At 39.4% G+C, this 22,599-nt stretch overlaps 1 protein-coding gene across 1 annotated transcript in view; it reads right to left on the bottom strand.

Annotated features, from left to right (window-relative positions):
• Positions 1-22,599, bottom strand: part of LOC102997302 (immunoglobulin kappa light chain-like) — a 97,747-nt gene that overhangs the window by 50,526 nt on the left and 24,622 nt on the right. Inside the window, exon 3 of the mRNA XM_057558766.1 lies at positions 17,519-17,753. Within this exon, the coding sequence (XP_057414749.1) occupies positions 17,519-17,753 (235 nt within the window). The remainder of the gene's footprint in view (positions 1-17,518; positions 17,754-22,599) is intronic.

The raw sequence follows: 22,599 nt of genomic DNA, 5'->3' as shown, positions 1-22,599 counted from the left end.
CCCAACACAGCCAAAAATAAAATAAATAAATAAATAAGAAAATCCTTTAAAAAAAAAAAAAAAAAAAAAAAAAAAAACAAAAAAAAAACTAATACATGAAATGATTGGAACAACTAATGCAATGGATGAGGATTGTCAGGCAACTGCTAACTGAAGGAAGGACAATATGTAATATTGGAGAAATAGAATTAGAAGAAAGAGCACTTCCAGGGACAAAATCAAATATAATAAATGATATAAGACCGAAGAGCTCAGACTGTGGGAAATACATTTATATCAGATTGATCTGTTTTTGTGAATATCATTTGGAAAGCACGATAGCAAGGCAGTGGGTATTGAGACTGCCAGTTTTCCCAAGGACAGGAAATGGGTGGGCTTGGGGCCCAAGGAGGGGTGTGTCCCTTGGGGCTCAGGGACCATTAGGGGCTGAGAGAGAGGCTGGTGGTGGCAGTGGTGGTGAGGAAGATGAGGAGGGTCAAAACTCACTTGAAGTCATGGCAGTGCCTCCAAGTCTCTAACTTATATTCACGCTCATACTCAAATGTTCTTATGTCAGGAACAGACTGCTCAGGTCGAGTGATTAGATAGAATGAAATGCTTTCAGTCTCTGGGTCCGTTTCCTCAAGATTCAGCAAGCGGGGAGGTTTGTTTAGCCTAGCTTGGGTCAAGGGCTACCCCTTGGCTAAGGAAAGGGTCGGTCCCATGACATCCTCAGCTGACTCCACCTAATCAGAAGGAAGTAATTCCTCAAAAGGGGAGGTTAGTTTGCTCTTAGGAAGGGCAAGGATGCAGTTAGGAAATGGAATGTCCATTGCTCTCTGTTCTTCTGTGAATTTTGAATCCTAAGCTGGTGAATTAGGATATTTTGACTATAGATAAAAGATACAATTCACCAAGGAGACTTAATAGTGATGGACTTTTATACTGAGTCAAAATGCATCAAAATACGTTAAAAATTTTTATTAGAGACACAATAAGAACTTGAGAAAATGACAGTTACACCAGAAGACTGTCTATATATACAAAGAAGTTGGGACCAACACAATGAAAACTGGAATCTCTCTCCCTTCTTCATTCCTTCCCAGACCCATCATCCTATCCTGTGTAGAATAACAGAACTGACAGTAGTGTGAAATAATTTTGCTGGCATCAACGTGTTAAAGATTATTTGCCTCTTTCCCAAGTGTGTTTATGTAATAAGGGACATTTCCAAAAGTAGCTGAGAATATTTCTAAGTTCCCTGGTTGAGAAGCACAAGCTTCAAATAGATTCTTTCTAATCCACATACTGACCCCCATTAGAAAAAGAAAAAGAGATATATGTCTCAATTCATTTTAATATATATGTGTATATATATAATACACACACACACACACACACACATATATCAGTAGATACTTGGGTATATAACATTGAAAACCTAATCTTTTCAAATGCCTATGGAATATTTATAACATTTAGCTGTGTACTGGGCCAAAAAGAGAATGAAACATTTATACATTGTCCCAAAGTAGAAATCATTTTGGTCACATTATCTTTACCACAATGCAATAAACCTAGAACTTAGCCATAAAGTAGCCAACTAACAAATTACTGACTTGGAAATTAAAAAATTACCACTCTAAAAATCTTAAAAAGGAAATATATCAAATTACAGAACAACGAATTATTGAAACATCAACAACAGTGAGAATACTGCATATTAAAATGCAGTATTTTATTTATTAAGTATTAAGTATTTATTAAATACTCTTAGTATTTAATACTGCATATTAAAGTTCATGGGATGGAATCAAAGTGGGTCTCAAATGAAAATGTGTTGTCTTTACTGATTAAAGAGCCAAGAGGACTTCCCTGGTGGCACAGTGGTTAAGAATCTGCCTGCCAATGCAGGGGTCACGGGTTTGATCCCTGGTCCGGGAAGCATGCCGGAGCAACTAACATGCCACGGAGCCACTAAACCCCTGCACCACAATTTCTGAGCCTGAGCTCCAGAGCCCGCAAGCCACAACTACTGAGCCCACGTGCCACAACTACTGAAGCCCGCGTGCCTAGAGCCTGTGCTCCACAACAAGAGAAGCCACTGCAACGAGAAGCCACCGCAATGAGAAGCACGCGCACCTCAACGAAGAGTAGCCCCAGCTTGCCGCAACTAGAGAAAGCCCGTGCACAGCAACGAAAACCCAATGCAGCCAAAAATAAAATAAATAAATTTATTAAAGAAAAAGAGCCAAGAGATCAAACATAATAAACTAAGCATTAAACTCAAGAAGCTAGCCACAGAACAAGATAAACCAAAAGAAGGTAGAAGGACATATTTAGTAAAAATTAAAACAGAAGCACATAAAAAACAAAGCTATTTTGGTGAATAAAACCAAGATATATTTATTTGAAAATGATCAAGAAAATAGACAAATTTCTAGACAGTGTGACCAAGGAAAAAGAGAAAAACACATATAGACATTGAGAATGAGAAAGAGATTATAGCATACCAAAAAGCTTTTAAGAATTAAAGCACGTGCTGCCTGGATTTCCCCCATTCTTCCAGCCTTCTGGGGCCATCCTCACTATTATTTTTTTCCATTTCCTTTTTTGGTAGTGATTTGGGGGTAACCTCACTATTGAGATATAATTAACATGCCATACAATCCACCCATTTAAAGTACACAGCTCAGTGTTTTTTAGTACATTCACCATATCACACTACAAATGCAACCATCATCATAATTTGGGAATATTTTCATCACCTCGAAAAAGAAACCCTGTTCTCCTTCTCTGTCACCTCTTAGTATTCTCATCCTTCCCAGCTGCTGGCAACTGCTAATCTACTTCCTGTTTCTCTATATTTTCTCATTCTGAACGGTCCATAAAAGTAGAATCATAACATATGGTCTTTTGTGTTTGGCTTCTTTCACTTAGCCTAATGTTTTCAAGGTTCATCTCTGTTGTAGCGTGTTATCAGTGCTTCCTTCTTTTTTATTACTGAATAATATCCCACTGCATGGATATACCACATTTTGTTTATTCATTAATCAGTTAATTCACCCTTTTTTGTTATTCAAATAAAACTGCCCGGGCCTCCCTGTGGCATGTTGGTGAAGGCTGCACCTTTCCAGGGATTCTCAGAAGCTTCTCAAACGTGTGGTCCCTTCCTGTTTCAGATTCTTATTGCAATGGGATTATTGGTCTCCCTGACTGCTGTCATGATTCCTGTACCATTGCCTTCTCTCTGCCCCTCCTCACCTCATGCTTGACTCGTCCTCTTACTTCAATTTCCAGAAACCCACTTGTCCAGGGTTTCTAGGTTAGGCAGGGTTGGTTTGATAGAATGTTTATTCTTCTCATTTTCTACCCATATCCAGATTAAAGCCCCCATAGGCCATTGCTTTTTTAAAATTTTATTTTTGTTTTTAAATTTTTAATATTTTCTTCCAGTTTTATTGAGATATAATTGGTGTACAGCACTGTGTAAGTTTAAGGCATACAATATCATGATTTGACTTACATACGTCATGGAATGATGATCACAATAAGTTTAGTGACCATCCATCATCTCACACAGAGACAATATTAAAGAAGTAGAAAACACATCCTTTTCCTTGCGATGAGAATTTAGGGTTTACTCTCTTAACAGCTTTCATATGTAACACACAGCAGTGTTAATTATCTTTATCAGGTTGTACGTTACATCCCTAGTACTTATTTATCTTATAAGTGGAAGTTTGTACCTTTTGACCACCTTCATCCAATTGCCCCTCCCCCCAGATAGGCTTTTGCTTTTTGAACATCTAAATGAAGGGCACAATTCCTTATCTCCCAAAATAAATGGAATAATTTGCGCAAGAAGAGATAGACACTAATTTTAGAAGAAATTGAGGAGTTTGTCAAAGACCTACCTCCTCCAAAAGAACCAAATACAAGACAGTTTTCAAGCAGTTTCTTTATAAGCTTTTTTTTTTGAAACTGATAATTCCTATGTCAAGGAGATACACAGATATGGAATACTTTTCAATTTATTCTCTGAGTTGGCATGACTGTGATACTGCAAGTGGATTGGAGTAGTCCTCAAAAGAAACCTAGGACCCTTACAGATTCGAAAGGCTCATCTCTATTCCTTGAACCCCAAATTTCATGGCCCTTTAAAGTGAAGTGAGGAGAAAGGGTAAATATTTAGTCAATCTTGTAATTGACGTGGCTGGGAATTTGGATAAGTACTAGACAAGGGGTAGCTGCCGAAATTAATAACAGAAACCAGGAGGAGTCCACCCAAATGTAAGGCACATACACTGGGACACATCAACCTAGAGAAAAACCAGGATCGCAAAAATAACCACGCACAACGTATCATTGACACTTGTCTCTGCCCAGGATATCATATCTTCCACTTCCATGAAAAAGAATATTCTTCACATTCCTCATTATTTCTTGCATCACCCAGGCATCTCATGAGGGATCGCACTCACCGCTGAGCTCTCCGTGATTAACAAGTGTCTGGCATACACTTGGTGTCCAATACATGTTTACCCAAATGAATGAGTGAAATGAACAAGGATCGTTCAGCAGTCACGTGGTCCTTGCTGTTTTCTCCTCTCTTGCTCTGGCGCGCCCTCTGGTGATCACTTTCGGTAATTTCTGAAGCCCTGAAAACTGCTTCTGAAGGTGGTGCCTTAACTGGGCCTGTCTGGGCTGCAGCTGAGTCTGGGACCATGTTAGACTGAATAGTATATAGACTTAGTGTGATCTTGGAGGGTCTTTGTAGATTTGCGGACTGTTTGAACTGGAAGAGACAAACCATGTCGAGCTCCATTCATTACCAACAGGAGAAAATTGGGTCCCTAAGAGAGGAAGTGATTCACTCCAGGCCACAGAGGTGGGGAAGATCTGGGCTGCAGGAAGAACCCAGTGCCTTGCCTCCCAATTAAAGTACTTCCATTACATTTCCTGAGGCACTTGGCAAAACCCTCGTAAACCAGGAAAATTGTTTGCACAGTTGCCATCTGTTTCCCTTAAGTCAGAGGAGACATTTTAATGCATTTTCTGAAATCCAGTGACAGAATGAAAAATGAGTCTGTGCAGCATGAAAATACGTTTCTTTCTTCAGCGTGACAGCTGCTCCGGAACTCAGTCAGGATACAAACATCATATTTAATATAGAAAAGAGCCTGAACTATTGACTTTTATAACTGAGGAAACAAAGGCCCCCTTAATGATACTGAGGTTGTAGGAGCACCGTCAGGGTCTAAACCTTTGCCTTCTAAGAACCAGTTTGTGATTTCCACTAAATGCTGCCAGTTGGAATAATCTTCAGCCTGATAAGTGTATTAACTAAGAGCAATGATATCTACTCTAATAGATACAATCCAAAGCTTGAGTGACTTAATGCACTGGAAATTTGTTTTTCACTTGTGTGAAGTTCTAATTGGCAGCGGAGGGTAGGGTTTCTGTCCCATGTTGTCTCTGAGGGACACAGGCTGACAAAGGCCATCTTCAGCTTAAAGCTCCCGTAATGAGTTGCAAGACTACTGATTATGAAAGGAAAACTGACCTCACAGTCACAGCCACTGAATTAGGCTGGAGTTCCAGACTAGAATGGAGGCTTTGTGGGTGACGAGCTTTACACATAATGAAGTTCTCCATTGCTGCCTAAGAGATTTTGGCTATTTAAGGAGAGGGTAAAACCCGAGTGACCCAAACTCTCCAGGTAGGTAGGCAATCACTTTGGTAAAGTGGTATTTTTCATACTTCCCACATCCTGCCTTGCATCATGGAATTTTATAATCATATTTGAACAGCTTGAAATACTTCTGTATTTGCCATCGTGCCTCAATACTGAGTACTCAGTGATTGCTCTTCAAACTGAATTTGATAAATATGTGTATTTGGGAATATGTCACATTGAAACTACTTGGATATATAATTTAATTAGAAAAATTAGAATTTTCATGGATAAATCAACAAGTGTCTCCTCCCTCCCTCCCTCCCTTCCTTCCTTTTTTTCTCCACACTAGTATTGCTGGGGTCCACTGTTGTGCAGACAGCAGTAACATAACATCAGGAGGACATGAGGTATGACAAAAGATGTAGAGATCCTTGAAGAACATGGAGAACCACATATCTTATCAAATATTCTCTAGATGGGTGCACAGTCTCTCCTGCCCAGTGCCATGCAGGCTTCATCCCAAGGGCTGCCACTTCCTATTTATACCTCACAGAGCAGTAGGGCAGTGACTGAGGCGGGGAGAGAGAGTGTAGCACTTAGATTTACATGGAATAATTAAACAGAAAGGAGATGACAAATACAGAAAATTCTTTCTTCTGGACAGGTCTTTACTATTACAGCCTTAGAAAAATTACTGCTGATTATTTTGTCTTTTTGTGAGATTGACTCCTTCTCATAGTCTTGGCAAAGTGATCTACAGATTCAGTACAATTCCTATCAAAATTTCAATGGCATTTTCCACAGAAATATAAAAAGCAATCCTAAAATTTGTATGGAAACACAAAGACCCCCAAACAGCCAAAGCAATCTTGAGAAAGAAAAGTAAAACTGGAGGCATCATACTTCCTGACTTCAAACTATACTACAAAGCTTTAGTAGTCAGAACAATATGGTATTGGCATAAAAAGACAACAAAACAAAACAAAACAAAAACAAACTATATGGAGCTAGAATGAGATTGTTTTATAGAGTCCCTACATTTTAACTGGTTCACATCCTCAACTTGAAACCTGGGAAATTTAAACGACTGGACACCCTGTTATTTTTAAGGCATTCAACAACAATGTTTAATTATTAAAACACTTTATGTTCTTAACAAACAATATTTAATTGTTAAGGAACTGATGATTCAGTTCCTAGAGCAGGAATCCTGTCATGGGTGGATGGGCAAGGGTGCCACCCTCTTTACTTTGCCCTCCAGTGACCTGGCAGCTGAACTAGTAAGTCACGTTTTGCAGGGAATAGGGTTTTGCTTTCTTGTCAAGAACAAAGTAGGTGCTTAGTAAATATAAGGTGTCTTTAGCTTTTACTATATGAGTAGTTATGCATATAAATTTATTAAAAACCCTGGATATTCAGTTGTCTTCACTATTGAACTGTGGATGTATATTTGGACCATTGAATATTCCACCTAAAGCTGATACTGGTTCCTTGTTTTATTGTTGCTGCTATTTTTTGTTTTTGAAAGTTTAAAAAACATACAAGGTGACTTCCACTTCCCAAAAGAAAGAAGTACTTTTCCTTATTCCTCCCACTAAGTACAGCTAAAAACCCCAGGCATCATGTTAAAAAAAATAATACTCTGAGAGGTGATGTTATGGGGTGGATTGTGTTCCTCCCAAGAGATACGTTGAAGTCCTAACACCCAGTACCTTAGAATGTGACTTAATTTGGAAATAAGGTTGTTGCAGATATACTTAATTAAATTAAGATAAGGTTATACTGGAAAAGGGTGGGTCCCTAATCCAATATAACTGGTGTTCTTATGAAAAGAAGAAAATACACAGAAACCCAGATGGGAGAATGCCATGTGATGACAGGCAGAAATGGAAGAGATGCAGCTGCAAACCACGGAATGCTAAAGATTGACAGCTACTGCCAGGAGCTAGGAAGAGGTAAGGGAAGATTGTCCCTGACAGGTTTCAGAGGGAGCATGGCCCTGCCCACACCTTATTTGGAGCTTCCAGCCTCCAGAATTGTGAGAGAATAAGTATCTGTTATAAAAGTCACCCAGTTTGTGGCTTAAAAAGCCACGCAGTTTTTGGTACTTTGTTATGGTGACCCTAGGGAATTAACACAGGTAGAGAGAATAAGGCAGACCATGTAGGGGTCTTGGGACCTGAAAAATGATAGAAAACTGCCTAAGTTTTCTTTTTGCCTCATATATCACAGAGCAGGTGTTGGAGAAACTAGCAACTTGGGAACACAAATGGGCTTAGACAAAAAAGAGCCCTAACAAATGCTGGCTCTTTCTTGCCAAAGGACTAGGAAAAGGGCAGCCTAGAAAGGGAGAAAGCTTTTAGACAATAACCACAGAGACAGCCAAATGTCACAGAAAAGACAGTGGCCCCACCTCCACCCACACCAGTAAAGTCCAAGTGGTTCTGCCTGGAACACTGGAAAAGTCATCTTGTGATAAGTAGGGTGAAGGTCACAAACTAGGGTGAGGGAGCAGGAAGGAAAGGAACCTGTTCCGTCCCTGAGCCCCCTGCCCCAGGTTCTGTGAGAAAAGAACACTCCCTCATGTTATCAAGATTCCCTGGTTAGATTCCAACTGAGTGCAGCCAAGTGAAATTCTAACAGATACAGCTTTCTAATATTTTCTCTTAGAGTTTTACATCGAGGACTATAAATGAGTTTGGGTTCTTTCTTCATGGTCAGTCTTTAATTTTGGTTTCAAGATTATCCTAGCCTCATGACATGATTTATAGTTCTAAATACTGGTAGTTTACTCTCTTTTACTATTCCCTGGACAATTTTCATAAAATACAGGGATTGTTTTCTTTTTTTTTTTGAGGTTTTTGTAAAACTTAACCATACAGTTATCTGGACCTGGACATTGACCAAAGTGAAATTTCTGTAGCAACATATTTAGAGAGAATCAAGGAATTTGAATAGAAACTGGTTATTAGATATGTTAGGGGATTACTCTTAATTCTGTATTATAGTGGCACGGTGGCTGCTTGGGAAAAGCAGTGTACTGAAATTCTTAATGGATTCGCTTCAAAATACTCCAGCGTATGTGTGTTTTATATATCTTTGTATAAGGTTGACCATTTCTATAAACATTAAAAATGAAAATAATTAAAAAGAAACAGTGTCACGTTGCTGACTGTGACTCGCCTCACACTGAAGTCAGGGTGCAGTTATGAAGTTCTGTCAGTTAATTGCAGTGCTGTATAAGCCAACAAGACTGCAAATGGCTACCTAGTCTTCCCTGGATCCCTGAGGTTGCTAGGTAACAAAAGCAGTATTATGAGCCACGTCAGATTTTATTGTTTTTAGTCAAAAAGTCATGCTAAGATTTGCAGAGAAAAAAAAAAAAACAGGAACAGAGCAATCCTAAATTATTTTAAAAACCATATGAGATTTATGAATGTTTTAAGGAGAATTTAGGTAGAAAAGTAAAATAAAACAAAACCCCTATAAACTGGTAAACTTATTACCCCTATGTAAACATTTTGGTCTCTCTGTGTGTCTCTCTCTCTTCCTTTTTCTCTACCTCTATCTCTCTTATCTCCCTATCTGCAGTTTAACACATATATGTATATTTTAATTTAACATATATGTATTATATACATATTTGCATACTTTTGACTATGATTTTGAGCTTTGCTTTTAAAAATTGTATAATAATGAGCACCACTTTTAGTTCAGTCTATAGAAAGAGGTGCATATTTTAAGGGATTTTCTGACTGTAATATAGGCTATATTTCATAGATCCTGAAATATTTGGTCAACTAATACAATTGTATTTCAACTTAAGTTAACTTAGGTTATATAAGATAGCTCTAAGGAGTGGCTGTGGAATATGATGTATAGAAATAATATAGACCCTGTCACTAGGCCAACCTGGGTTAGAATACTTTTTTGTGTAATTGTGGACAAATTATTCTTTTTGAACCCCAATTTTGTTATCAGAAAAGTGATCCTGTAGTATGAGAATCCTTATGCAGTAATGAAGTCTAAAATTAGACAAACAATGTAGAAGAACTAGTTTCCATTCTTAGGATTTTCTCTTTGATTTTATCATTAACCCATTGGTTTTTTTAGTAGCCTGTTGCTCAGTCTCCATATGATTGTTTTTTCCCCATTTTTCTTTCTGTAGTTAATTTCTAGTTTCATACTGTTGTGGTCAGAAAAGATGCTTGAATTAATTGCTATCCTCTTAAATTTGTTGAGGCTTGTTTTGTGACCTAGTATGTGTTACCTAATATGACCTAGAGAATGTTCTATGTGCACTTGGAAATAATGTGTATTCTGGGTTTTTTTGGATGGAATGTCCTGAAGATATCAATTAAGTCCAACTGGTCTGTTGTGTCATTATGGGTCTCTGTTGCCTCATTGATTTTCTGTCTGAAAGATCTGTCCATTGATATCAGTGGGGTATTAAGAGTCTCCTACTATTATAGTATTCCTGTCAATTTTTCCCTTTATACCTGTTAGTATCTGTTCTATATATTTATGTGCTCCTATATTGGGTGCATATATGTTAACAACTGTAGTATCCTCTTCTTGTATTGATCCCTTTATCATTATATAATGTCCTTTGTCTTTCTTTATGGCCTTTGTTTAAGGTCTACTTTGTCTGAACTGAGTATTGCTACCCCTGCTTTCTTGTCATTTCCATTTTCATGAAATATCTTTTTCCATCCACTCACCTTCAATCTGTGTGGGTCTTTTACCCTGAAATGAGTCTCTTGTAGGCAGCATATTGTAGGTTCTTGTTTTTGTTTTTTTTTTAATCCAATCTGCCATTCTATTTCTTTTGATTGGAGCATTTATTTAGTCCATTGACATTTAAAATAATTATTGATAGGTATGTACTTATTGCCATTTCAAACCTTGTTTTCCGGTTGATTTTGTAGTTCTTCTTTGTTTATTTCTTCTTCTTTTTGCTTTTCCTTTTGTGATTTGATGGTTTTCTTTGGTATTATGCTTGAATTCCTTTCTTTTCTGTTTTTGTGAATCTATTGTATGATTCTGATTTGTGGTTACCCTGGTTTTCAAGTATGTTGACCCATAACTATAGCTACCTGCTTTAGACTGGTAGTCATATAAGTTCAAACACATTCTAAAAGGTCTACATTTTTTTACTCCCCTCCCTCCATTTTGTGATTTTGATGTCCTATTTTACATCTTCATGTTTATCCTTTTCCTGTTAACTGTAGTTATAATCACTTTTATAAAAATTTTTGATTGTTTTTTAATCTATGTACTGGCTTATTTAAATGATCTTTACTCCTTTTATATATTTGCCTTTCCTATTGTTATTTTCCCTTCCTTATAGAATCTTGCTTCTTTTCTGTTTAGAGAAGACCTTTCAATATTTCTTTTAGGGTAGGTTTAGTATTACTGTATTCTTTTAGTTTTTGCTTGTCTGTGAAATTCTTTATCTCTCCTTCCATTCTAAATGATAATCTGGCTAGGCAGGGTATCCTAGTTTGCAGGTTTTTCCCTTTCAGTATATCATGCCACTCCCTTCTGGCCTGCAAAGTTTCTGCAGAAAAATCAGCTGATACCTTTTTCGGGGTTCCCTTGTAACTGACTCTTTAATTTTCTCTTGTAGCTTTTAGAATCCTCTCTTTATCTTTTAACTTTTGCCATTTTAATTATGATATGTCTTCATGTGGGTCTGTTTGGGTTCATCTTGTTTGGAACCCTGTGTGCTTCCTGTACCTGGATATCTATTTCCTTCTTTAGGTTTGGGAAGTTTTCTGCCATAATTTCTCTGAATATGTTTTCAGGAACAATTATTATGCGCAGGTTGGCATGCTTTATATTATCCTGTAGATCTTATATGTTGCTTTCTTTCTTTTTTTTTTTTTTTTTTTCATTTGTCTTTCTGTCTGCTGTTCTGCTTGGGTGATTTCCATTATTCTATCTTCCAGATCACTTATTCATTCATCTGCATTATTTAGTCTGCCATTCATTGCTTCTGGATTGGTTTTTATCTCAGCAATTGTGTTGGTTGGTTCCTCTTTATAGTTTCTACTTCTTTGTTACAGTGATCTGTATTTCCATTGATAATCTCTCTTGATTCTTTTAGCATTTTTATTACATCCTTTTAGAACTCGGGGTCTGGTAGACTGGAGAGGTCTGTTTCATTATTTGTTCTTTCAAGGGATTTCTCTTGTTCTTTTACTTGGGAGTAGTTCCTCTGCTTTTTCATTTTACTTAACTTTCTCTGTCTCTATGAATTCAGGAGAGACAGTTATCTACTCTGGTCTTGAAGGGGTGTTTTTATGTGAGACCATCCTTGTGTAGACTATGTGAGTCCAATATTTTTGGTGTGAGGGTTGTTTTCGGTATGGATGCCAACCATACCAAAGACAGAGTGTGCTGGTCATTATTCCCTTTATCAGGGGTTTGACTGGTGTTGTGATGTCCAGAGCCTGCACTGGATGTCAGGTGGGGCCTCCTCTTTTCTCCATGGCTGTTAGAGCCCTGTTGCAGGTGGAGTCAGCCATTATTTCTATAATTAAGTGCTCCACCCCTTTCTTGCTCTTACTTTTGGTACTCCAATAATGTGTGTATTGATTCGAGGGGCGTCTCATAAGTCCTGTTAGCTTTCTTCACTCTTTTTCATTTTGTTCCTCTAACTGGCTGATTTCATATGATGTGTCTTTAAGTTTGCTGTTTCTTTCTTCTGCATGATCAGGTCTGCTGTTGGTACTCTCTCTTAAAATTTTCACTTCATCTTGTATTATTTACCTCCAGCATTTCTGTTTTTTTAAATGGTTTTTATTTCTTTATTAAATTTCCTACCTTGTTCATGTTTGTTTTTCTGATTTCATTTAGTTGTCTGTGTTGTCTTATAGCTCAATAAGATACTTTAACACCATTATATGAATTCTTTGTCAGAGAGTCCATGAATCTTGTTTCTTTAGGTCAGTTACTGGAGCTTTATGAGTTTCCTTTGGTGGTGTCATGTTTGCCTGATACTTTGTGGTCCCTGTGGCCTTGTGTTGGTGTCTGAGTATTTGAAGGCACAGTCATGTCACTTCTGCCATTGTTTACAGACCGTTTTTTTGGTAGGTAAAGATCTTCTCTTGCTGTGTCCTTGGTCTGATGGGACTGTCTCTGGGGTCTTAGTTGAGTGAAGCTGGAGCCAAGTCATGTGGCTGCTGTTGGGTTCATGACTGAGTTATGATTGGCAGATCTGGTACTGGGGTCATGGGTGGGTGTGATTTATGACAGGTCCCTGGGTAAATGAGAGTGTCTTTGGGACCATGGTCAAGCAGGGCTTGAGCTGGGTCATGGGCTGCTTCTTGGTCAGCAGTTGGGTCTTCAGATGGTAAACCTGTTACCAGGGGCATGCATGGGTTTATCTCCTGCTGGGTACCTGGGCAGGATCCTACCAGGTCACTGGGTGGGTTGATGAGTGGGCAGGACTGCCTCCAGAACTATGGTCAAGAAGGGCTGGAGCTGGGTCACAGGGCTACTTCAGGGTCTGCAGTTGGGATTAAGGTTGATGAGTCCCTTACAATGGACATGGGTGTGGCTCCTCCCTGATCCCTTGGCATAAAGAGCTCATGGTAGGGCTGCAGCCAAGTAGAGCTTAAGCCAAATCCAGCAGCTGCAGCTGGGACCATGTTTGATGAGTCTGCCACCAGACATGTGCCTGCCTCCTCCAAGGGGTCTTCATTGGTCCTGGACTCCGCCAAGATTTCACAACTTCCTACCTGGATCCCAAAGCTCCCACAAAGGTACTTTTGTCTATGGATGGCTGCCAAGTCATTGTTTCTGTGGACGGATGTGGGAGATTGAGGCCCATGGATGCTGTTTCTGCCACATCTGTGGGAGATGGAGGATCACTGGCTGAACCTCACTGAATGCCCTCAACTGGGGAGCTTATGTGAAGGGATGATCATCACTGACAGATATTTACATGCTTGACCATAGTAACAAGTTGCCATATCCTCACATTCCAGGTTGCTGACGCTGGGAGTGAAGTCATTCCAGACTCATCACCACTGAACTGAGTGGGAACTCAGAGAACTCAGTTGGAAGCTGGTCCATGAGGAGCACGGGAGCTCTCCAGGCTTGTGCTGGAACCAGGCTAGGTTGTCCCTCTCATCAGTGTGCACGAGGCTGGTTCCAGCCCTGCAGCTGATTAAGGCTCTCCAGACCTGTGACTACAGAGTATGAGTAAGAGGAATCTGCACTCACAGAGAAAGACTGGACCTATAATATTATGCAGCTTGTTTAGAAAGAAAAATGAAACAGAAAAACTCATCTCTGCAGTGTGAGAGCTGAAGAATTGAATAACGTTGTGGCATTTTTTTCCTATTACATCTCAAAAACATGTTTCCAATGAAACACAGTTAACACTGGAGGGACCATTCATTGTAGTTCTGTGATTTGGCACAATTTTCCTCACCAGGAACACAGAGCAGCAGGAGACCAAGGACCTGGGCCAGTGACATCATCTCCTTGTCCCTCAACTGTCCAATGATGGTGAGCCCCACACCCCATCAAGGTGCAATTAAAAATCTCTTAGCTGGAGGGCAGTGCCTGGGGACCTGGGTGGACATGCAAAGATTAAAGAGATGGAGAAGATGATGCTCCAGTGTCTGGAGGAGACTCAGGAGGAGACGTGGGGATGAGAGAGAGAGAGAACAAATCTATCCATAGTTCTTTCTCCACCTTTTTTGGTCTGGTTGCTCCTATGCCTTTGAAGTGTCTTTTATGCAAAATACGTAAGACCATGGAGAGGAAGAAGGGGACAGAAGGCTCCAGGCAGTCTGTGCCTGTGCTGTTAGCTTGTTTTTCACTTGTTTGTTTGTTGACTATGCTCAGTTGTTTCTGTCAGAGGAGATCCTGAGCAAGGATGGGGCAGCTGGGCCTGTGGGCTTGCCTTGGTGGGGAAGTTAGTGTTTGAGGCTCAAGCACTGTGGGAGGACTCTTCAGGGTTTGAAGACAAAAATAGACTGCATAGTCTTCAGGCTCCAGGTCCCCAATGGTGAGAGTGAAGTCTGTCCTGAACCCACTGCCACTGAACCTGGTGGGTACCCCACTAACTTGGGTGGAAGCATGGTAAAAGAGACTTTTTTCTCACACCAGTTAGAATGGGTATCATCAGAAAAGCTACCAACAACAGATGCTGGAGAGGGTGTGGAGAAAAGGGAACCCTCTTGCACTGTTGGTGGGAATGTAAATTGATACAGCCACTATGGAGAACAGTATGGAGGTTCCTTAAAAAACTAAAAATAGATTTACCATATGATCCAGCAATCCCAGTACTGGGCATATACCCAGAGAAAACCATAATTCAAAAAGACACATGCACCCCAATGTTCATTGCAGCTCTATTTACAATAACCGGGACATGGAAGCAACCTAGATGCCCATCGACAGACGAATGGATAAAGAAGTTGTGGTACATATATACAATGGAATATTACTCAGCTATAAAAAGGAACGAAATTGAGTCATTTGCTGAGACCTGGATGGATCTAGAGACTGTCATACAGAGTGAAGTAAGTCAGAAAGAGAAAAACAAATATCGTATATTAACGCATGTATGTGGAACCTAGAAAAATGGTACAGATGAGCTGGTTTGCAGGGCAGAAGTTGAGACACAGATGTAGAGAACAGACATATGGACACCAAGGGGGGAAAACTGCGGTGGGGTGGGGATGGTGGTGTGCAGAATTGGGCGATTGGGATTGACATGTATAAACTGATGTGTATAAAATTGATGACTAATAAGACCCTGCAGTATAAAAAAACAAACAAAACAACTAATACTAAACTTTCATTGGGTTATTTGTATGGAAATATGTTAATATAAATGTTTCAGACATTACGTGAAATTTCTAAAAATCTTATATGTTCTGGTATAATGTTATAAGTCATAATTCTAGTTATTACTTTTAAATGTATATCTCAGAAATAACTAAATTTCCTTGTCAATTGCACTATTATGAACTTTCATCAGATCTTTAACCGTGGTCATTTTTACGTCTTTTGTCATTTACAGACAGCTCTGGGTGTACTCTGATGCTTTTGCAAATATGTTCCTATAAAAGGGTTTCATCTTCAAGGAATTCATGGAAAAGACGCTGACAAGTACAGGTTTCTGGTAACTGTACTGCTGAACTGAATGAATAAGCATTTTCAGAACTCTAATGAAAAACTAATGAACTCATAAAAGTGCTAACAAAAGATCAAGATAAAAAAAATTAATTACATGGGACTGAGTGAACTGTTGAGGATGATTATAATTTTTGTGACTTTCTGTTTGAATTAAAAAAAAATCCCACAGGGACTCAGAGGCAAAGAATATACAAATCAATTTTCACTGCAAAGTAAAGGAGCTGTTACAGTGGAGGATTACTGGACTGAATGTCAATGTTATGACATAGTATGAGTGTGTTTCGTGTTTGGTAATTGCAATCATTGCTGCCTTTGTTGTGGTCATCCATTTACAATGCTTGGTGTCAGTCTATTTATCTCTTGTAAAAATAAAATACAGTGTGTGTGTGTGAAAAAAAAATCTCTAGAGACCCTTGAACTTGAAGACCTGATGGAACTGTGCATTCTTTCATATTCATAGGACTATGTAACTCTTGAGGATCTTTAAAATTAGATCCAATTGGATTTTGGATATTTTATATATATACATATATATATATATGTTTGGTTTTATTTTTGGCCGCGCCACGCGGCATGAAGGATCTTAGTTCCCCAACCAGGGATCGAACCTGCGGCCCCTGTAGTGGGAGCGTGGAGTCCTAACCACTGGACTGCCAGGGAAGTCCTGGATTCTGGATATTTCACATGGTTTTCTTCTGACTCAAGGGCAGAACGTATAGGTTCATGCTACTAATATTCCCTTTGAGTCAGAAAATGTCTCCTAACTGCTATTTTTAACAGTTTCTGTATTCTTCATGACACCAATAAACGAGTTAATAACATGATTGAGTAGCAAACTCAACAGTAATGCTCAACAGTGTTTCTACTTAAATTCTTGATTCTGTGATTGTACTTCCTTTTCTTTTATACTGAAAATCTTGATTCCTAAAATAATACACACAATCACTAGTATGTTCATTCTAATACAAGAAAATGGTTTAAAAATACCATATTAATATGATCAATAAAGCTACAGAATAAAGTCTAAGATTTAAAAAAAAATCCTGTTGAGATTTTGATTTTGACTAGGTTTTTTTCAATTTCTTTGAATAATATTCTGGAGTCTACAGTGTATTTTGTTATTTTTTCCTAAGTATATGATGCTTTGGATGCTCTTGTAGATGGTGTGTTTTGTAATTTTAATTTTTATAATTTGTTGCAGTTATAGAGAAATCAAATTTTTTTTTTTTTTCTGTATATTGACCTTGAATCCAGTGGTTGGCTATTCCTCTTATTGATTTCAGTAGTTTTTCTGAAGATTATTTTGAATTTTCTCTGCACACAATCCATTCATCTTGACAGTTTTAATTCTTCCTTTCCAGTTCTGTTCTTTGTTGTTGTTACTGTTGCCTTATTGCACTGGCCAGGACACGTATATCTTTAAAGGCATCCACTCATGTGAGTCTGATCCAATGCCACTGGCAGAGAAATTGTACCTAAACCTGGCTGTGCATTTAAGTCCAAGAAAAATTCCAGGAATCCGCGTGCAAATCTTGTCATGGGGTTACTTTTCAGAACGTTAGGATTTCCAAATAGAGGTAGAGATGCTGAAACTGTGCAGCCATCACAGCAGCTGCTTATAAAGGAAACAGCTGGTATAATGAAAAACCCTCAAAGGTTTGCGGAGCCTTTTGTTTCACATTGAATCACTGTGGATACCCGCTATAGTGCTGATAGCAGTAATAAACAGCAACATCTTCAGGCTCCAGGCTGCTGATGGTAAGAGTAAAGTCTGTCCCCGACCCACTGCCACTGAACTGGGCCGGGATGCCAGAGGCCCTGGTGGTTGCATCATAGATGAGGAGCCTGGGAGCCTGCCCAGGTTCCTGCTGGTACCAGGCTAAGTATTTGCTAACACTCTGACTGGCCCTGCAGGTGAGGGTGGCGCTTTCCCCTGGAGACAAAGACAGGGAGGCTGGAGACTGTGTCAACGTGGCTTCTCCAGTGGTATCTGAGATTGGAAATAAAACAAAAAAGTCACTCATGTAATCTAGATCCTACTTGTTGTCTTCCCAACAGGGCTAGGATCAGCGATCTACACTGAGCTTTAATTTTTTGCTTGCTGAGCAAAGATGCAGGACCCAACTGCATGAACCAAATCTTCACTGACATGCAGAACCACCCCATGTTCCTCTCACCTGGGATCCAGAGTAACAGGAGGTAGAGAAGCTGAGCTAGGGCTTCCATGATCCACTCAGAGGCAGATCCGAGGCAGATCTTCCCCAGAGCACTGACTCAGGCATAGATATGGGCTCCGGGCAACAGGGTGGGCCGGGAGGAACATGCAAAGCAGCTGGGGTGGGGCGAGCTGGGTTTCCAGCTGCAGAAACCACGTGCCTCCTCTTCTCTACACTTGAGCAACCCATCCCCAGGTGGGCAAGTCAGAAAAGCCTATTGACTTAGTCTGAGGGATGAATTTTTCTCCTTTCGTCACAGAATTTCCTTCCCGTGTCCTCTCACTTCATTATTCACCTGGATTCAGAGAGATGGTGTTAGGTATAAGCCTGCTGGAAACAAAATAAACGCCTTTGGTTCTATTTTCCTCTTTCTACCAGCGCTCTGCCAAGATGTCTCCCTTGGTGCATGCTTGGGTCTAAATGGATTGAGAAGTTTATAGGAACTGTATGTTCCAGATACACCTTTCATTTGCTGCACGGTGCTATATCCCAAGGGCACTGCCCAAGAAGTCACCTTATTCTTTGTTAGAATTAGGAAAGAGTAATATCAGGTTAGGCCAGGCAACATGGTTGTAAGGGTAACCACAACTGCACAGATGAGGAGGACCCTGGATCTCCCCTCCTCCCTCCCCCCTCCCCCCTCCAGTGTACTGATACCATATACATGAAGACAGACAATGGTACTGTCCATGCAGGCAGAGTTAATTACTCTGTATCTATCATGAAGGAGAAAGATGTAATATGCCAGATTTACTTCTGGAAGATTACTAGGTTATTTTGTAGTGAATGGATTATTCATTCCTTGTCCAATAGATTTTTAAGAATTTAGAGCCTTTTCACATCTATTCATATTATTTATCTTCTTTATATCACTGAGTTATGGGGACATATCTGAATTTGTACTTAAGATTTGTACTAATATGAGTTGTATCATTTAAGAGTAAAATTTTTCTGTATTGTTGGGAGGAGGTTCTTGATCCCTGATCACAGTTTTGTTAAGGAGAAGCTTACGTCACACACTTTTCACAGTATTATATATGTGAAGGGTGAATAGTCTCATACCCAGAAAAACCAACAGGTCACATAGACCATACTACTAGTAAGATAGATTTGAAGCCCAGTGTGGTCACTTTTCATTCGTTTGTCAAATGATTGCTATATATTTAATGCAATTTGTTCATTTTTCTGTTTAATCTATGACTTGATGAAGTTTTCTTGCTACGAATCCAAACTTGCTGATGATTCTTGGAAGCACATTCAAGTAGAGTTTGGTCCATCCCCTGTCTTAAAATTCTGAGGGTTGGGGAACTAGTGATGATGCTGGGTTGTCTGCGGTCCTATGATTAGAGTGATATTTTGCTCTCTTCAGAGTTCGAAACATGCTTTTCTTGCTTTCTCTCCAACTAAGGCAGGGGTTTTCAGGTATGACACAACACCAGAAACTGCAAGAAACTTTATAACCTCCTTCCACTTAGAACCTATGGATACTGAGGCCAGAGCGGCTTTCTCTTTGACTCTGATGCTCTTAATAAGATAAATTATTAGCAGTACCAATGAGAGATGCTATGAAGGAGAAGAGCAAAAAAAATATGCACAGCCATGATTTGTAAAGAAAGGACCAGACACTGGTTATCTGTCGTCACCAACTGCTCATCTCCAGCTAAGCATTTATGAATGTTCTGTCCCACCATTTCCATCCAGGCCAGCCAAGGTCAGAAATTTTCTATCTCTACATCTGAGAAGTATCAGCCACCTTCCTAACTCCATTTGCTATTACATGCTAGATGCTCTCTGCATTGCACACACCACTGCTTTCTATTCCCTCTTAACCCAAGCTATTCTTCTTTAGAAGTTAAGGTCTTCCTTAGACCAAGTGCTCATGTATACCCTTGCATCTCTTATGTTCCCTAAACCTGCATATTCTACCATACTATCACCAAATCTTTTCCAGATCTTAAGAGAGCATAGTTTTCAATGTTTGCATTTAGGACATTAGAGCCCAAGCATGATGAGGAAGCAACCACATAGGAAAAGGAAGGGGGAAGACCCTTGTGGGGTTTGGAGCCCATAATATGGAAAGGGCATCTGTGTGGGGTGGAGTTGGAAGTGCAACATGGGTTGCTGGGGCTGGAGCAAGGAATGATGGCACTATTTTCCCAGTTTGGGTGTGCCAGCTGATGGGTGTTTAAGGGGGATGTTCACGTGGGCGGGGGCCCACAGTGCAGGAGTCAGGGCGCAGACTGGGTGAGGAGTCCACCCGTGCAGGAGGCACAAAATGGTGATGGCTGTGCAAGGGCTATCAGAGCTGGAGCAAGGTATATGTGTGTGTGGGGAGGGAGGTGGGGTTGTCTGCACAGGAGGTGGAAGGGACAGCCACCCCCGGAGATTGATTTCAAATCAATTTGATCAAGTAGTTTGATCAAGTAATTAAATGCAATAATGATACTTGGAGTCAAATTTTCACTGTTAGAGAAAGAGTCATGAATAATCGAAGGAGAGTGTTAGAATAAACTCTGTGGTGTTAGATGGGAATTGGAGATAGTGTAAACCCTTGGGCTTTTGTAGATACAGATATGAATATGCACATGTATATATGTGTGTGTGTAGATAGATAGATGATAGATAGATAGATGATAGATAGATAGGTAGATAGATAAATTTTCCCTAGGCTGGAAGCAATGACACCCCGGTCCCAAATAGCATCCATAGTGCTCAAATCTTGGTTTCTAAATACCATTCTCCACTAAAAGGAACCAATAATTCTTGGAGAAATGTCTGATTCTGGATCTAGGACAGGAAAAAAGCCAGATGAGCCTGGACCATCTAGTTCCAGAAACTAAAGAAATGCTCAAAGAATGATGGGGTTGTGGCAGAAGGAAATAGAAGCCAACTTCAATGGTTCACCAACTGGCCAAATCTGGGAAACTTTGAGTATCAAAATAATTAATGATGGTAACATATTATAACCCATTGATAAAACTAGGAATCCATGAGTTCATACTGATGTTTTGATGAGGAATAGGGATTCATATAGTATCAAAGAACTTATTCATATGTTCTTATTAAGTACAAAGGGGCAAAAGTAACTATGCAGCAGAGGTCTGGCAGGCACTACCTTAATTAAAGATTCTAAGGAAACATCATCAGTAAAGGGACAGATTGAAATCATGCACCACCTGATAGGATGCAGTGAGAAGAGCAGAACTTTGCTTCTGGATATTACTGCACATTATGGGCTGAATCATATCCCCCAAATTCATATGTTGTAATAGCCAGTGGTAATTACCTCAGGATGTAACTGTATTTGAAAATAGGTTCATTAAAGAGGTAATGAAGTTAAAATGAGATGTGACCACTAATCCTGTATGTCTGGTGTCCTTAAAGAAGAAGAAATTGGAACACAGACACACACACATAGGGAAGAACATGTAAAGACGCAGAGGGAAGATGGCAACTTGCAAGCCAAGGAATGAGGCTCTGAATTAAGGATTACAAGAGGAAAATATAAGTGCTTCAGGGAGGAGTCACTATAAATCTGAGGCACAAGAAGAAGAAGTGGATGTCTCTTTCATCTAGGAAAACTTCATTTTTCAAGAAAAAATGGAGAAGGGTAAAATGGAAGAAGGTTCCCTTCACAAGACATGAATATTAAACATAAAAAAGTGCTCTTCTAAAACTAGATCCAGGCCACTTTTATATACAGTGTATTGATTTTTGTCACTGACCTGTGTCTTGTGTAGTTTCATGCTGCAGAGACATGATGCACTGAAAGACCACTGTTTGTAATCAAGAGATGATTTGGATATCTGACAATTAATGAGACTACCATTGGCTTTATTTTCCCAGGAAACACAAGTGTTAAACTGTAGTGATTTTTTTCCGCTTTCCTCTGACTCCTTTTTATGATGCAGGATGAGGATAAAATAAGTGCACCTGGACATTCATTGCCCCATTCACCCTGTGTAATGACATTTCTTCAGGGGAGGAATCTCAGAGGGAGTGGGTAGGAGGGGCAGCAGAAAGCTTATTTGTGTATTATCTGTCCCTCCCATTAGACTGAAAGCTCTATGAGGTCAAGGGTTCTGATGGAGTTGTTCAAAATGTCCTGTGCCTAGGAGAGTTCATGATACTGTTTGTTATTTGTGTAATTCTATATATATATATATTTCATTTGGAGTAGGAATAAATAAAGAACTGCTCTAGCAGTGCTTGGGAGCTGAAGCTATTTACTTTAGGTCAGTTAGAGAAAGAAATCTGAGAGGACTTCAAATGATATTCGAGAAACTAACTGATTGACCTAAAGATTAGTAACAAGGGTGGTTCATCGGTATGTGGCAATTCATTTTCTAAGACAGCATATGTGTTAAGGGAAATATGAGAGGTATAATTTGGATGTATTGAGAGCTTATGAGCTGTCCAAGAGGAACTTCAAATATGAATTTAAAATTGAAAAGAGAATCTGAGATAGATACAAACGTGTGCATAATATCTTCATTCTATTCCGTGACATGAATATATTTTATATACTGACGCCATATTTATATGTTTTAAATAAGTCCTGTA

Source organism: Balaenoptera acutorostrata, chromosome 12, assembly GCF_949987535.1.
Source record: "Balaenoptera acutorostrata chromosome 12, mBalAcu1.1, whole genome shotgun sequence".
NCBI classification, from domain to species: domain Eukaryota; kingdom Metazoa; phylum Chordata; class Mammalia; order Artiodactyla; family Balaenopteridae; genus Balaenoptera; species Balaenoptera acutorostrata.
This window is presented reverse-complemented; position numbering and strand designations above follow the sequence as displayed.